Source organism: Thermothelomyces thermophilus, chromosome 2, assembly GCF_000226095.1.
Source record: "Thermothelomyces thermophilus ATCC 42464 chromosome 2, complete sequence".
Lineage (NCBI taxonomy): Eukaryota > Fungi > Ascomycota > Sordariomycetes > Sordariales > Chaetomiaceae > Thermothelomyces > Thermothelomyces thermophilus.
Window position 1 is genome coordinate 4,390,195 of NC_016473.1, and position 14,411 is coordinate 4,404,605.

A 14,411-nucleotide genomic window follows, 5' to 3' on the forward strand; every position below is an offset into this window, starting at 1 on the left:
AGGAAAGAGACTCGGGGGAACAGGACCGAAGCTGATACAGAAAAGCATCTCTCCCCGGCAACATGTGGACAATAGCAGGGAACAGGAGCCAATAAATGCCATGAAAACGGATTGCAGTGTGGTTACACGGATTGAGAGCGGGGTCGGCGAGTTTTCATAAATCATGACAGCAACAGAGATGGGAAATCGCAACGAATTCGGTGTTGCTGCCTTTTCAGGCTTTCTTGCTCTGTGAGGGAAGGTGTGATGCTGCATGGCAGGCAGCTAGCTGCGTCCCAAGACTTAAACATGTCAACTCTAGGAAGGCAAAGCTGGTATGATGCCTTGGTCCGGCAGTGCCTGCACGGACTTTCGGGAAGTTTCAAAGTGTGCTGGAGGAGTTCAATACCAAGCTCTCTTGAGTTTGAGCTCGTTAGTCCTCAGACTTTGCGTGTTTACAATTAGAGACAGGCGAGAAAGGGGTAGAATGTTGTATTCAACGATATTACTCCCATATTCCGCCCGTAACAAGTCAACAAGACGACGGTTGACTAGAGCGTAATTTCACAATACCTGACAGGGTGCCTCGAATTTGCTGTATGTAACTTACTGCTGTACTGTACCAATACCTTACGTATCAAGAAAGGGTAATCCGTACACAGTAGTGTTCGATCTTGGCAGGCAGAACCCCAAGCTTGTCACGCTATGTATTGTGAGCAGCAAGTTACAGTGAAGTGTATTGGCAGCACGCGATGTAAGTTACGTCATACAACCTCTTTAAACGCGTCTCATTGCTGGAAAGAACGAGTCTGCATCGAGCACTCCCATAGACGTTCTCAACATTTCGCTTTCAAACTGGATTGTCTTTGAGAGATGCGGAGACGGTGCGAGACTTATTGATTGGCTCCATTGCACTGATTGCGAAACTCGCGATTCAATCGGAAGACGATGCCGTCCCCAGAGGATGATGACCTTGGCGGTCTCATCGGAGATCTTGAAGCGGGTAAGCAATTCGTCAGGCGAATGCGGAATGCGGGCGATGGAATTATCTCATTCCTCTCCCTTTTTGTTTCCGTTCAGGGCAATCAAATGAAGATGAAAATGAACTATTTCTCGACACCGTCTCGACGCTGCTGACAACTGGGACAAGCCTCCAAGGTGCCTGCAAAGCGTCGTCAGACAAACATCAAGTCGACGGTGGAGAAGGCGACCGCGCTGCTCTACGACAGAGGGGCGCTGCCGGACGAACTCGCCCGACTCGTCGACCTGCTCACTGTTCGCAACCACCTAGACCAGGCGAGCCTTGGTGCCATTGTTCGAAACCTGTATCCGTCAGGGAAGGTCAGCGATGAGGTCGTCCTACGTTTTATCGGCGCGTTGGGACACGGCCAGCTCAAGCCCTCCTTTCCGCTGCAAGCTCTGTTCCTCCGCTGGCTTGTGATGGTTTATCACTTGCTGGAGAACCCGGCCGTTCTCTCGCAGGTTTACAGCGTGCTGTTCAACCTGCTCGACACTGCCGCTATCAGGTCAGACGAAGCCCGCCGAACTCGCCCCTGACATAGGGCTCACCATCGCTACAGACCCCAGCTGTGCCATCTCCTGGCGTTGGTGACGAGGCGGAAGCATGTGAGGCCATTTCGGATCCAGGGCATGTGAGTGCTCTCATTTTGCGGAAAGGCAGGTGGGACAAGTCTAACGGCCTATGGCAGACTTCACCTGTCTCGACAAACGGGCGGCGACCCCAGCCTGACTGGTCTTCTGCGCGTCTTCAAGAGCTATTACCCGGAAATCATAGTAGGAGACATCACCAAGGGGCGAGCCGCAACTTTCAAGGTGCGATCCGCCTAGACACGCCGCGTCGTCACCAGCGCTGACCTGTGGCAGCACCCTGATCCGCAATGGCGAGCAAGACTCGACGAGATCCAGCAGCGGCGTTCTGAGTATCGAGACGACCAGGGCGTGAGAAATGGCTTTGCCGTGAACCATGCGATTGACCAAAAGCTGAAAACCGCAAGATCTTCGCTCCCAATAGTCCGCACTTTGCACGCCCAAGAGGTAAGTGCTGCCTGCCCTCTAGTCCAGAGCTGTGTATATCGGTGGCCTAACAGTCAGCAGAGCTCGGTTACCTTGGAAGAAATTGACAGCGCCGAGGCGTTCGCGAGGAATCTCGAGAAAATCGAGCTGCCCTCCCAGCTTGTGGCCGTCCTGGCCGATCCGCTCCTCCAAAAGTTCTTGTTTTTGCGACCAAACGCCGAGGCATCGTCCCGCATCAGCAACTGGTTGATGGCATGCCTGGGCGACGTCGCCAGCGGTGATGCTGATTCGGAGATATTCCTGGACATGGTCGAGGTTATCCATGATTATGTCGTCGCCACCAAGGTTTGTGCAGTTGGTTCTCCGGCGCCAATGGCGTCCTGCTAATTCTGAAGCAGACATTACCCCCTATACTGCTCACATTCTTTGCGCAATTTTTGCGCATATGGAACGGCTCGGAGAAGCGGGATATTGTCTTTGAGTGCTTGAGTTTTGCCCCCCTGGCCGAGTTCGAGGGTACGGCATGTCATCGCAACACGGGTGCGAGAACAACCGGCTGACATCGCGAGCAGAACTCTACAAGACCCTCCAGGGCTTGGAGCATGCCGTGCTCGACAATACGCCTAACTCCCAGGTATCGCTTCTGAAGTTCTATACTTCGCTCCTCCGCCGGTGGACCATCGTCATGGAGGCCGCAAACGGCGTCGACACCCTCCCATGGGCCACGATACCCCGCCTTATCGACTATGTCAACCAGCTTGCTCTGACCCTGACGCAAACCTCGCCAACAGTGGGCACACAGCTCGTCATCCTTGACTTTTACGGGGCTTCGGCGGTTCTCTATTCGAGCAAGAAGCTGCTCCAGCACATCGAGATCACCATCCCGCCTCCGCTGCTCGTGTACCTCGTCTACTTCAGCCCCTCGCTCGCCGTCGCGTCCCGGCTCTGCGGCATACTCGCCTCTTACAAGCGGGCCTGGGAGACGGTCATGTCCCCGGCCGTTGCGCGGCAGTTGACGCGCCGGGAGCGCGACCAGGTCAACGTGTTTAACGGCTTCCTGATGGATCTTTGTAACTGCCTGTGGCGCGGCCGCGCGTTCTCCACCACGGACGTCAACGCCCAGGGGTGCCGCATTCCGCAGCCTGTGCAGGCGACTCTCGAGGCCTACATGAGGACGGCGGACCCGGACCTCTCGCTCGCGACGGCCTTCGGGCTCTCTCACTCGCCGCTGCTCTGCCTGCAGTCGCTCTCGTACATACGGCAGCTGGAAGAGGACGAGATGGAGGATCTACGCGCCAGACACGCCGGGCCGGTAACCCAGGTCTCGCTCGGGCGCCTCGCAAACCGGGGAGGCTTGGCGCTGTCGTGGCAGGAGTACCGATCCGGCGTGCTGGAGTATCTTGAGGCTAAGGGGTTCGGGGGCATTTCCGACCTGATGTACAACACGATGAAGAACCTGATGAGGGCGAGACGGTCATGAGAAGCGGACTTCGGAGGCTGTGATACCCTGGCGATGATGAACGGACAATCATGTTGATATTGACTGTCTTCTCAACAAGTTGATTGGATCGCGATATATGGCCACCCCTCATCCTCTTTATCTTTCTTTTATCTCTATTTGAAGTTCCGATATTCCCCTGCCCGTACAAACCCATGTTAAATGCCGCCGGGTATCATGTTAAAAAAGAAGCATCCTTCTCTCTCTAGTCATTCCCCGTTTCTCAAACAAAACTGTCCACGCACATCAACAAAACCTCTCCCTTTGGAAGTGGGCTTGTCGCGTGCGACCCTTCTCGGTAACAACCGCACCCCCCTTTTCCCCCTAGTCTTTGCCGCCCTTGGACTCAAAACCGTACCCTCCCAAACCGGTCAGGCTGTACGTCCAGCCCTCTGGGCCCCGTTTGTGTTTGTGCTGGCTCCGCGGGCCCCTCTCCCTCAGATCGTCCCTCAGCCAGCGCAAGACCAGCTCGCCCAGCCTGCTGTTCCCCTTGACGCCGATGATGCCGTCGCCCTCCTCGGGATCCGGCTGGTCGGCTTCCTTGAGCATGACCTCGGCCGGGCCCCAGCCCTTGACGGTGCCGAGGTGCATGTGGACGAGATGGGTGGGCCAACCGGCGAGGTTGTCGAGGATGTGGGTGGCGTAGACGACGGTGCAGTCCCTCGTCTCGGTCTCGCGGCGGAGGAAGCCGAGGAACTGGGCGCGGCTCCAGACGTCGAGGTCGACGGTGATCTCGTCGAGCAGGAGGACGCGCCAGGGGCGGATGAGGCCCATGGCGAGCTGGACGCGGCGGCGCTCGCCGTCCGAGACGGCGTGCATGCGCCAGGCCGTGTCGATGTCGAGCACCGCCACCAGCTCGTCGCGCCGCTCCGGGTACGCGTCCCCGCCGACGCTGCGCAGCAGCTCGCCCACCCCGATGTCGGACCGCACGATCCCGTTCAGCACCCACTCGAGCCCCAGGTAGGTCACGCCCTCGACCGAGTCCTTGAACGGGTCCACGCCCGAGACCCGCACCGCGCCCGCCGGCGCCAGCCGCTTGCCCGCCAGCAGGCGGAGCAGCGTCGTCTTGCCGGCCCCGTTGGCGCCGATCAGGAGGGTGCGGGACCGGGCCGGCAGCGAGAGGGTGACGTTGGAGACGCCGGCCGTGGCGTTCGGGAACGTGTAGGTGAGATTGTTGGTCTCGATGGTCGGGGGGTTGGAGTCGGCCATTTTGTTTTTTAACCTTGAAGTAATACGGCCTGTCCCTTGAAAATCCTTTCTTGTTGTTTTGTTGGTGAAGCTGTTGCCTTTGTTCTTGATGACAGTGGGGATGGTGACGATGATGAACGGGGGCCGGATGAGTCGATGACGGTGGAGGATAGAACCTGATGGCGGCTTACGAGGGGTTGAGGGGTTGAGGGGTTGTCGCTGGGGACTGCCCCGGGTTATATTAATTAGTGAAAAGGAAAAGGAAAGAGAGAGGCGGATAGGTTAGACAGAGTTGAGCTGAAAGAAAAAAAGGTTAGAAGTGAGAAGACGATAAGTTGAAATGAGTCAAGTAGCAAAATATCGGCGCAACACGCGAGGGGGCTCACAAAACAGGCAGGTCAATATATCACCATCCAGGATATGGCGTCGACGGCGTTTCGTTTTTTTTCGGCGGTCCAAAAGCGGAGCTTCGGCGTCGGGGGGGAATCGGCAAATTGGCACTCGCGCACTCGGGCACTCGATCGCTGTGCCAAGACATTTCTTTTTACTACTCGGTGCCTCAGATCGTACAGTACATTACTTGGTGCTTTGTGTAGAATTCTGATGAATACATGAACAATGAAAGCACTATGTTCAGGCTGAGAGCAAAGCAATTCAACAGATCGAGGCTTCTTTCTTTGTTCGCGAAGCTCGTCACACATCCCCAGGCGCCCCCCCCCCCCCCCCTGTTCCACCCACCCACCACCCAAGGCCCAGGACGCACGCACCCGCCAGCAACTGCACGAGTCACATCTCACTCCCGGCTCAACGATCAAACATTAAACGCCCTTATATGCAAACCGACCCGCTAATAAGTCGTCACACAATATACCACAGACACAAAAGTAAAGCCCACAAGACTGCCCCTATCCATACATATATATGTGCCTAAACCTCTTCACCCAGGCGAGGAAAGGTCCAGCCATATCCACACACAGTTACACAGGGAGAAAGAGATGGAGGAGAGGGCAGCAGAGGGAGAGGAAAATGGTGAAGATAGAAACCACCGCACACAGATCTCCGTTTCCATTCACATAACCCCACCAGCAGCAGAGGTAGCAGCCAGCATATTGCGTGCCCTCTGCCCGGGAACCCCTGGGCCAATCAGCCCTCGCAGATCCATTCGGCAAAAACACACCACCTCGCCGTCCGGTCAGCGAGCACCAGGCCCCTCCAGACGCCTCGCTCGGAGCACTTGATGATCGTCTCCCAAACGCCCCCGTCGCCTGCGGTCTCGTCCTCCCCCAACAAAGGCCCAGGCGAGGCCGGCCCCCGATTGCCGCCCAGCACGCCGCCTATCCCGCGCCTCTCCTCTTTGCGCATCAGCCTCAGGATCTTGCCCCCGGGCGTCTGGATCGCCAACTTGGCCGGCTTCTTGGAGGACCCGCCGCTGCCGCCGCTGGAGACGGTGCTGGGGTTTGATCCGGCCGCGCTGGACGTCATGCTCAACGCGGAGCTCGGTCTTACGAAGGGGATGGGGCTGGACGAGCGCGGGTTGGTCGAGGGCGTCATCGGGGACGCGCCGGCGGCTGATGACCCCAGCGAGCTCGGGTGTTGGCGGATCGCGAAGACGAACGTGTTGTTGAGAGCGAGGCGCTGGCACTGCGGCTGGACGACGTAGATGTCGTGGCGCTGCGCGTGTGGCGTCGGGTGGCGCGTCACGAACTCGTACGGCGGGTTCTCGCCCGTGTGGATGATGGGCAGGGCGAACGCGAGCGGGTGCGGTATGTCCTTGATGCTGTGCATGAGGCCGCGTTTCCCGGCATACACCTTGAGCGTGCCGGAGCCCTCGTCGCCCGGGAGCAGGGCCTTGATGGTGTAGCGCTTGGTGCCGTTGACCCATTCTGCCTGCGCGAGCGCCCGCTTCTTGACCGTGTCGCCCGATTCGAAGAGGTCGCCGTCTGCGTCACGGGCGTAGCTGCGCACCTCGACCTCGGCAGCCAGTTCAACGTCCGCCGGGACGTTGCACTTGATGTGCACCATCTCGAGGTCTTCAATCCGGACGAGAGAGGTGTTGTAATCGATCATTTCCAAATCGTTCTCGAAGTACGGCGGGCAGGCGCAGGGAAGATTGAGAAGGATCTCGTGCGCAACGGGCGGGCAGATATGCTGTTGCTCGTGGTGCTCGGGGATATGCGTCCAGCAGATCTCGACGGGACGCGCCAAGAACCACCACGGATCCGCCGACGAGCTGCTGTGGCTCGAATACAGGACTCTGCGCGGGTTCGAAGGGCTGGCGAGGCAGCAGTCCATGATCCGCCACTCGTTGTCGACCAGCACCGCGTTCCACCAGTGGTTGGACCGCGGCATCATGTTGACTTCGGGCATCTCTCCGGGCGACTTGAGATAGCCCCGGACGATCTCGCACGTCAGCCCGACCGCCGCACACATTTCCATCACCAAAGTCGCATACTCCTCCGCACACGCCCGCTTCGTCTGAATGACCCGCCGCGTGTCGATGGGGCCGTCAAAGTCTTCCTCCCAGCAGATCTTCTCGGACACCCAGGTGAAGATCGAGCGCAGCCGCTGTACGTCGCTGCGGTAAGGTCGGCAGACGTACGTTGTGGCCAGCGAGATGGGTGTCGTAGTCGGAGGAAGATTGGTCAGGAAGCGCGAGTTCTTGTCCACCTGGCTCAGGTTCAGAGCGTTGTAGTTCACCGGCTCGGCCACTGGCATCCCGTCCGCTCCCTCGTCGCCTTCGATGCTATTGTACAACTCGTCTATCGGGTCTATCGCAGGGTAGTCCAGCATTTGACACCTCTCCTTTCTCTCGATGAGCTCCTTCTGGCTCAGAGAGTTGGATCGGTTAACGTCGCGGCGCACCTGAACCCAATCTACGCCGCTGCCATGATTCGGTTCTCTGCCGGGTTCTCGCCCCGTTTTGCTGAAAAGGGGCCCCGAGAGAGCGGCAAGAGCGGGCGCCGATCGACCCGAAGGGGACTGGGCGGCGCTGGCAGTGGCGATGCTCCCCCTGGTGCTGGCAACCCCCGTCTTGGCAGACTCCAGGATGCGCTTGATGAAATTCTGCTTCTTTGGCTTTGGCGAAACGAGACCTCCCACGGCGGCCATGGGGTCATCGTGGAAGCCCATCTGCGACTTGGACCGCTGTTCTCCGGAGGCGTGGCTGCTATGGTAGGTCACACCGGTAAAGGGAGTCTCCGGACGGTCATTGTCCAGGTCCCGCATGGCGAGTGCGCTCAGAGCCCTAGTCCGGTTCTTTCTCGCCAGGCTCCCGGCACTCGTGGCGCTGATTCCCCCCGCCGACACGCCGCTCATCAAGCTCCGATCGGTGCTCTGGGTTGCCGACGAGCTGTTTGTCGAGTTGGTCTTGGTAGTAAAAGTTCGGTTGAGGACTTGCCGGCTGATCTCGTACGCCGACTTCTTCTGCCGCAGCTTTTGTTCCTGCTCCGTGTGGATATCCATGGAGGATTTGGGGCGCTCGAATAGATTGCCTCGCTTTGGGGGCGGCGGCGGCGCCTCGTCGTCCTCGTCGAGCATGCCGGAGCTGCGTTGGTGCATGGTTCTCAACCTGGACTCCATTCGCTCGACGTAGTTGCTCAGTTGAGGAAGCGGTTGCTGGGTACCGTCGTGGGAGATTGGCTCTTGCGAGGACTCTGCACTCCCACCGAACGTTTCGTATCCTTCATCTGCATGAAGTGGGATCCCCATAGAGGTTTGTGGGCGATGTTGCTGGTCTCGCTTTCTTCTCGATAGGTGTTGCACCATATCAAACGACTCCGGAGACCAAGGGTCTAGCTCCCGTTCCGGCGGTTCGGGGTCCCGGCCGGCCCCTAGCGCATCGAGCTGCTCCATCACATCGTCCATGGCTTCTCTTAGAGGGGATGGTGTCAGCCCCCCAGGCGAAGGGGGGCATGGCGACGGCATCCTGGGTGTATGATAACCCGAGGTTGGAGCATGGTGCTCGTAGGATGCCTCCGGCTGAGGCGGCGGCTGCTGGTACGGATACGACAAATCGGAGGGCTCTGTAGACAGGGCTGAAGCTTCCCTCGACAGGCCCCCAAAGTAACCCTCGTCGTAGGACGCGTGAGGCCCATGCCGCGCCAATCTCGAACGATGAGGCGGGGGCGGGGGCGGAGGAGGGGAATCACCCCCTTGTAGATCCGGCCGGTATGGCTGTGCCGTGTCCAAGCTGAGATGGTAGGCATGCTGGCGATTTTGCGGCGGCCGGTAGGGTATGTATGACGGCGCCGGAGATGGTGCCCTGGAGTCGAAACTCGGGGCCCTCGAAGGGGACAGATCCCGGCTCATGTGGCTAACATGGCTGGAAACCCGGGAAGGAGAGGGATCCCGGTTGACATGAGCTGGGACTTGTGGAGATGAATCCCGCCCAATGAAACTAGGAGCTCTCCCGGGAGAGTGTTCCCGTAACATGTGGTGCGGGGCTACCCCGGGCGAGCTGTCCCGTCCCATATTATGACTAGGGGCCCCCGCGGGAGAGTGCTCTCGACCGAAATGGCCTGCAGCTATGGCAGGAGACGGATCCCGTGCAAGATGACGGCTGGAAGCCCGTGAAGGGGATTGGGTCCCTCTAACGTCGCTGCCGGGAGCGGCGCTTGAGTGATCAAACGAGTTTCTCGGGGTCTCGCGGGAGCGGGCTGCAACCTCCCTCAACGGCTCTACAGCATCGCGCGGCTTGGCGCCATCCTTCCACGTCTCTGGAGTTTTGGCTGTTGTGTAGTGCGGGGCCTTCGCGTAGGCTTCGAAGGGCTTGCGGAAGGTCCTCGACTTTTGCGGCGTCCCTTTGGGGCTGGGCGTGTTGCTGCTCGGCAGCGGGCTGACGGACCTTGTTGTAGGGCGGAAGTTTTCCGGTAACACCTCGACGAAGTTGGACGGAAACAAGCCCACCGCTCTCCGGTCGCGAAACAGCCTTCCCGTCCACCAAGCACCGTCGCCCGCGTTCAGGCACTCGATCAAGTCACCCTCGATGAACCCGAGATCTCTCTTGGACTGCAAATGCAAACGGGTGAGTGAGTAAAAACTGCGCCGTAAGAGACCATTGGTAAGACACGAACCTCGCCCCCCCATGAATACACCGCGCGCACCCAGCACGGGAAGCGCGTCGGAAGCGGCGGCGGTGCCAAAACCATTGCTGTGATCGGCCCGGTAGGTGCACTCGTCTCAATCGCCTCCAATCGGGGGCCCTATTTTTTTTTTTTTTTTCCCCTTTGTGGCAGAAGTGACAGAACTGCGACGCGCAATTCCTGGCAGTTCCTGGATCGAATCAAACGGGCGGGCTATGACGGCACCAGCCTCTTGAGTTGCTCAATAAGCAAGTGTGGAGTTGCAACACGAGGATCCATCCAGCTCAATCCAAGCTTTCGCGGGCAAAGTGAGGGACAGGGAGCCCGGCGTTCGCGATGGTCTAGGTCGTCGCAATTCAAGGGGAGAGGGGGGTGTCCTGGTTTCCCCCCACAGATGGCCGAGGGGGAAGAAGTGGTCGTATTTAGTTAGTGGGAATTCTGGGAGGATGGGAAACAGTCGGCTCGGCAGCTGGCGGGCATTTTACGGGTTAGTTAGTGGAGGGAGGTTGTAAACGGTTCCAAGCGCCGAGTGTGCGGATCCTAAGGCACATCGGTTGATGGCAGGTCCAAGCTCCTTCCCGGTCGAATCTTGGAAACCAGTTGCGAGGGGCAACGGGACGGAACGAGACCCCACCCCCACCTGCCCCAATCAGGGTCTCAAGGAGCGGGGTGCGGTGCGCTTGCATGCCGTTCAAGTGCCGGGGTCACCCTCCAATTGGTCCAAGCAGCCGCGCCGATTTGTCGGGACTGGCCGTCTCAGCTCTTGGTTTCCTCTGCCAGCGTATCGACTTGCATTGTCTCCATTCCACTGTGGCGCATTGCTGCGAACGACGTCGGCTCTCTCTTAGCCACAAATTAGTAACACCTGAGCAACATAGACCTCCAAGTCTGTAAATCGGCGCTGTGAGGAACTCCAGCCTAGACATACTACAAGCTCGTAGTCTGCTTACTAGCTTCGCTTCGGTCGTCACCGTTATCTCTCCAATCACGTCGTTCCTTTTCCGATCTGCTCAGAGCGGTGAGCCCTCTACTCTAGTGTAGTAGTGTAGGCCAGCTCCCCACCTTGGACCAATCGCAAAGTAAACAATGGCCCGTGCCCGTCATCCCGGCACCCGGACAACCAGAGTGATCCTCCAAGGCCGAAGGACCCCATATATTTTTTTAATAGCACAAGGCAGCACGCCTGCGATCGGCTCGATTTAGGTTGCACCCGCAGCCAGGAGGAACCCATCACCAGCGCCTCGGCCCTCCACGTTCGAGGCACCCGGCCGCCCAGCGCCAGACCCAAAATCGCATTGACCGACCGCGACCGACCGCGACCGATCGCTGCCGTCAGCTCGACTTGACTTACTCGGCCATCGCTTCCATCGGTCTCCACCGCTCACTCGCGGTGTCGTCGTATCCATACCTGGTCCCAACGAGTCCCGGGTTGGATGCAGTACGTTACCTAGCACCGACCTTGCTTGACATAGCCGAGTCTCGCTGTTGCCCGCGCTCGGTATCGGCCGAGCAAAACACAACAATGGCCGACGAAGGGGTTGCGAACCGCTACCAGGTGCTGGAGGAACTCGGACGTGAGTGGGCAACCACGGGCGCATGTGGCTTGCAGATCGCAAGTCGGCTAATTGACCTCTCTGCGCAGGCGGGAGCTTCGGCGTCGTGTACAAGGGCATCGATAAGGCGACGGGGGAGACGGTCGCCATCAAGCACGTGAGGCGCAACCTCGTTCTTCTATTCGAAGGCGCGAAAAAAAAAAAAAAAAACCAAAAATACCCGAGAGACTGACTTTGGCTTGCCCGCGCAGATCGATCTCGAGTCGAGCGAGGACGATATCCAGGAGATCCAGCAGGAGATCTCGGTCCTCAGCACATGCGCCAGCAGCTATGTGACGCAATACAAAGCCAGCTTCCTGCGAGGACACAAACTATGGATCGTGATGGAGTACTTGGGGGGCGGTTCCTGCCTCGATCTGGTATGTCTTTGCCATACCCATGATAATAAATAACCTCCTGGTCTTGGTTAGGAGGCCGCCCACCGTCGGTGTGTCGGCGCTGACGGCTTGCGCAGCTCAAGTCGGGCATCTTCAACGAGGCGCACATCGCCATCATCTGCCGCGAGCTATTGTTCGGTCTCGACTACCTGCATTCGGAAGGGAAGATCCATCGCGACATCAAGGCCGCAAACGTGCTGCTGTCCGACTCGGGCAAGGTCAAGCTGGCCGACTTCGGCGTCGCCGCGCAGCTGACCTACATGAAGTCGCAGCGGAACACCTTTGTCGGCACGCCCTTCTGGATGGCCCCGGAGGTGATCCAGCAGGCCGGCTACGACTTCAAGGCCGACATCTGGTCGCTGGGCATCACGGCCATCGAGCTGGCCATGGGTGAGCCTCCCCATGCCAGCCTCCACCCGATGAAGGTTCTCTTCCACATCCCCAAGAACCCGCCGCCCCGGCTCGAGGGCAAGTTCAGCAAGGAGTTCAAGGACTTTGTGGCGCAGTGCCTGGTCAAGGATCCCGACTTCCGGCCCTCCGCGAAGGAGCTTCTCAAGCATCGGTTCATCCGGTCCGCCGGCAAGGTGGAAGCCCTGCAGGAGCTGATCCAGCGCAAGCGGATGGCCGACGCCAGGGCAGACCACGCCAAGCACCCTGTCTACTACCAAGAGACACTGCATACCATCTCCGCCAAGGACGAAGCCGACGAGTGGGTCTTCGACACCGTCAAGTCGGTGGCACCGAGGAGAGAAACTGTTCGGTCCAGGCAGCCGTCCTCCGTATTTGCCGTCGAGGATGCGATGCGCAAGCTCGACGTCGAGGACGGCCCTCTCCAACCAAACACCCCAGGCACAGTGCGGAGAGCGACGATGCGGCGGCAGCCATCTTCCGCCTCGCGCCAGAGCTCTCGACAGAACTCGGTCCGCCGCCGTGCCTCCAACGGCTCACCACGGCCATCCCTCGGGCAGAGGCGCCCTCTGCAACCCGACATGTCGTTCGGCAACTCGGGGTCTACCATGCGTCTGTTCCGGCGCGTACCCTCTGACGGCTCCAACCCGGGCTGTCTCGACACTTCCTCCTCGGGGTATGCTGACGAAAACTACCCGCCGCCCGCCTACCACGCCCCCGTCGAGCCGAACGGCAAAGAGGCCATGCTGGGCCGGCGGCTCTACGACAAAGCCCTGTCCCCCTGCCTCGACGAGCTGCACGCGCAGACGGCCGCCTCCTCGAAGCGGGAGGCCCTCGCCCGCCTCTCGGATGCCTTCGCCGTCCTCGACGCCATCGACCCCGAAGGCGCCTACCACCTCCTCCGCAACCTGGTCTCGGCCGTCTCCCAGGACGCCAAGCTCGCCAACGCCTTCCTTCCTCAGCAGTCGCCATCATCCAAACCCTCCCCACAAGACGGCAGCTCACCACAGCAGCAGCAGCAGCAGCAGAGCACAGTCCTGGTCAAATCTTCCAGGCCTTCCACCGCAGCCAGTACTGCTGCGCCCGCCTCACCAGCACCAGCACCAGCACCTACACCAGCAGCGGCACCTACACCAGCAGCGGCGGCAGGGGGCGGCAGTCCGTCTAAGCTTGTCTTCAGCCAAGATAATCCCCACTTGATGAGCCACCACCGCCGGAGAGGTAGTATGCTCCCCCAGCCGGCCTCCCCGTCGTCGTCGCCGTCGTCGTCGTCGTCCGCTCCCCAAGGCAAAGGGCTGCCCGGTGGGAAGGATCACGGCAACCGGGAGAAGGGCGGCGGCGGCGGCGGCGGCGGCGGCGGCGGCGGTGATAAAGAGCGGGAGCGGGATAGGGAAAAGGAAAAGGAAAGGGAAAGGGAAAAGCTGGCCGTGCTCGCGCTCGAGGCCAAGTTCCCGGGCAGGCCGGCCGTGCCGGGCATGGAACACTGCAAGGCGCTGTCGGATCTGTTGTACGCTCGGTGGACGGACGGATTACGGGCGCGGTGGGGGGTATTGGCGGGCGTCTGAGTTGGTTTATTCCTTTTTTTTTTCCTCTTTTTTTTTTCCTTCCCCCTATTCCCTTTGTCTGTTGAAGGATGGTGCGGGCGGTTAATGCGAGCTAATGTCGAGTGGAGTAAGGAGGGAGACGAGAGGTCCCGGGGAATGAGATTCTTACGCGAGCCATGATGTCATGCCCACGATCATGTCTGGCTTACGGTTTCGAGAGGCTGTGTTGGATGAAATGGGATGGGATGGATGGATGAACAGTGTTTTGTTTTGTATGTGAAATGGGAAATGACCTTACGGAAGTGGAGGGAGAGGAAAGGATGTTGACTGTCGGATGGAACAGACTTCAGACGAAGGGAAGGCGGCCGACAAGACGTGGTTCTTCTCTCTGGGTTTCAATGCGCCTTCTCACATTGCGGCATCGGACGGGCGTAGCATCACATACCATAGTATCTTGCTATCTGTGCATCTCGGCAGTTTTGGCATAACTTTGTTGGGCTTGTGTCATTTTTTTTTTTTTTCAAAGCGCGATTCTGGTTCGAAAGCATGCGGATCCATTGAAGGCTCATGGGTTTTGTGCCAGTCCATCTTGTGACAAAGTGCCTGCCTCGAACCTATGCCCGTTGTCTGAGTAACACGCTCAAAGAAACGCCGATTCCACCGGACTCTTGTTCCAACCCCTCTCTGAA

The 14,411-nt window shown here is 59.1% G+C and overlaps 4 protein-coding genes across 4 annotated transcripts; 2 read left to right on the forward strand and 2 right to left on the reverse strand.

Annotated features, from left to right (window-relative positions):
• Positions 1–927: 927 nt before the first annotated feature.
• On the forward strand, positions 928–3,493 carry MYCTH_100290 (uncharacterized protein; the record flags this gene model as incomplete). Its single annotated transcript, XM_003662094.1, has 7 exons — positions 928–982; positions 1,130–1,505; positions 1,560–1,631; positions 1,890–2,034; positions 2,095–2,358; positions 2,412–2,529; positions 2,586–3,493. The coding sequence occupies 7 exons, from the start codon at positions 928–930 to the stop codon at positions 3,491–3,493; spliced, it is 1,938 nt and encodes a 645-aa protein (XP_003662142.1).
• Positions 3,494–3,530: 37 nt separating this feature from the next.
• MYCTH_2314846 (uncharacterized protein) lies at positions 3,531–4,978 on the reverse strand. Its single transcript, XM_003662095.1, has 2 exons — positions 3,723–4,978; positions 3,531–3,644 (listed from the first exon to the last, which is right to left on the reverse strand). Exon 1 carries the CDS (start codon positions 4,718–4,720, stop codon positions 3,836–3,838), a length of 885 nt encoding a protein of 294 aa, XP_003662143.1. The 5' UTR covers positions 4,721–4,978; the 3' UTR covers positions 3,531–3,644; positions 3,723–3,835.
• A 477-nt stretch (positions 4,979–5,455) lies between these two features.
• On the reverse strand, positions 5,456–10,301 carry MYCTH_2302369 (uncharacterized protein). Its single transcript, XM_003662096.1, has 2 exons — positions 9,772–10,301; positions 5,456–9,706 (listed from the first exon to the last, which is right to left on the reverse strand). The coding sequence occupies exons 1-2, from the start codon at positions 9,844–9,846 to the stop codon at positions 5,843–5,845; spliced, it is 3,939 nt and encodes a 1,312-aa protein (XP_003662144.1). The 5' UTR covers positions 9,847–10,301; the 3' UTR covers positions 5,456–5,842.
• Positions 10,302–11,302: 1,001 nt separating this feature from the next.
• On the forward strand, positions 11,303–13,743 carry MYCTH_2057956 (uncharacterized protein; the record flags this gene model as incomplete). Its single annotated transcript, XM_003662097.1, has 5 exons — positions 11,303–11,354; positions 11,423–11,490; positions 11,585–11,752; positions 11,848–13,480; positions 13,553–13,743. The coding sequence occupies 5 exons, from the start codon at positions 11,303–11,305 to the stop codon at positions 13,741–13,743; spliced, it is 2,112 nt and encodes a 703-aa protein (XP_003662145.1).
• Between the last annotated feature and the right edge of the window lie 668 nt (positions 13,744–14,411).

Bases quoted from the DNA above. Each gene is read 5' to 3' on its own strand.
- MYCTH_2314846 (XM_003662095.1), bottom strand. From the start codon at position 4,720: ATGGCCGACTCCAACCCCCCGACCATCGAGACCAACAATCTCACCTAC.
- MYCTH_2302369 (XM_003662096.1), bottom strand. From the start codon at position 9,846: ATGGTTTTGGCACCGCCGCCGCTTCCGACGCGCTTCCCGTGCTGGGTG. The intron at 9,707-9,771 runs GTTCGTGTCTTA...TTGCATTTGCAG, and splicing joins TGTATTCATGGGGGGGCGAG to TCCAAGAGAGATCTCGGGTT.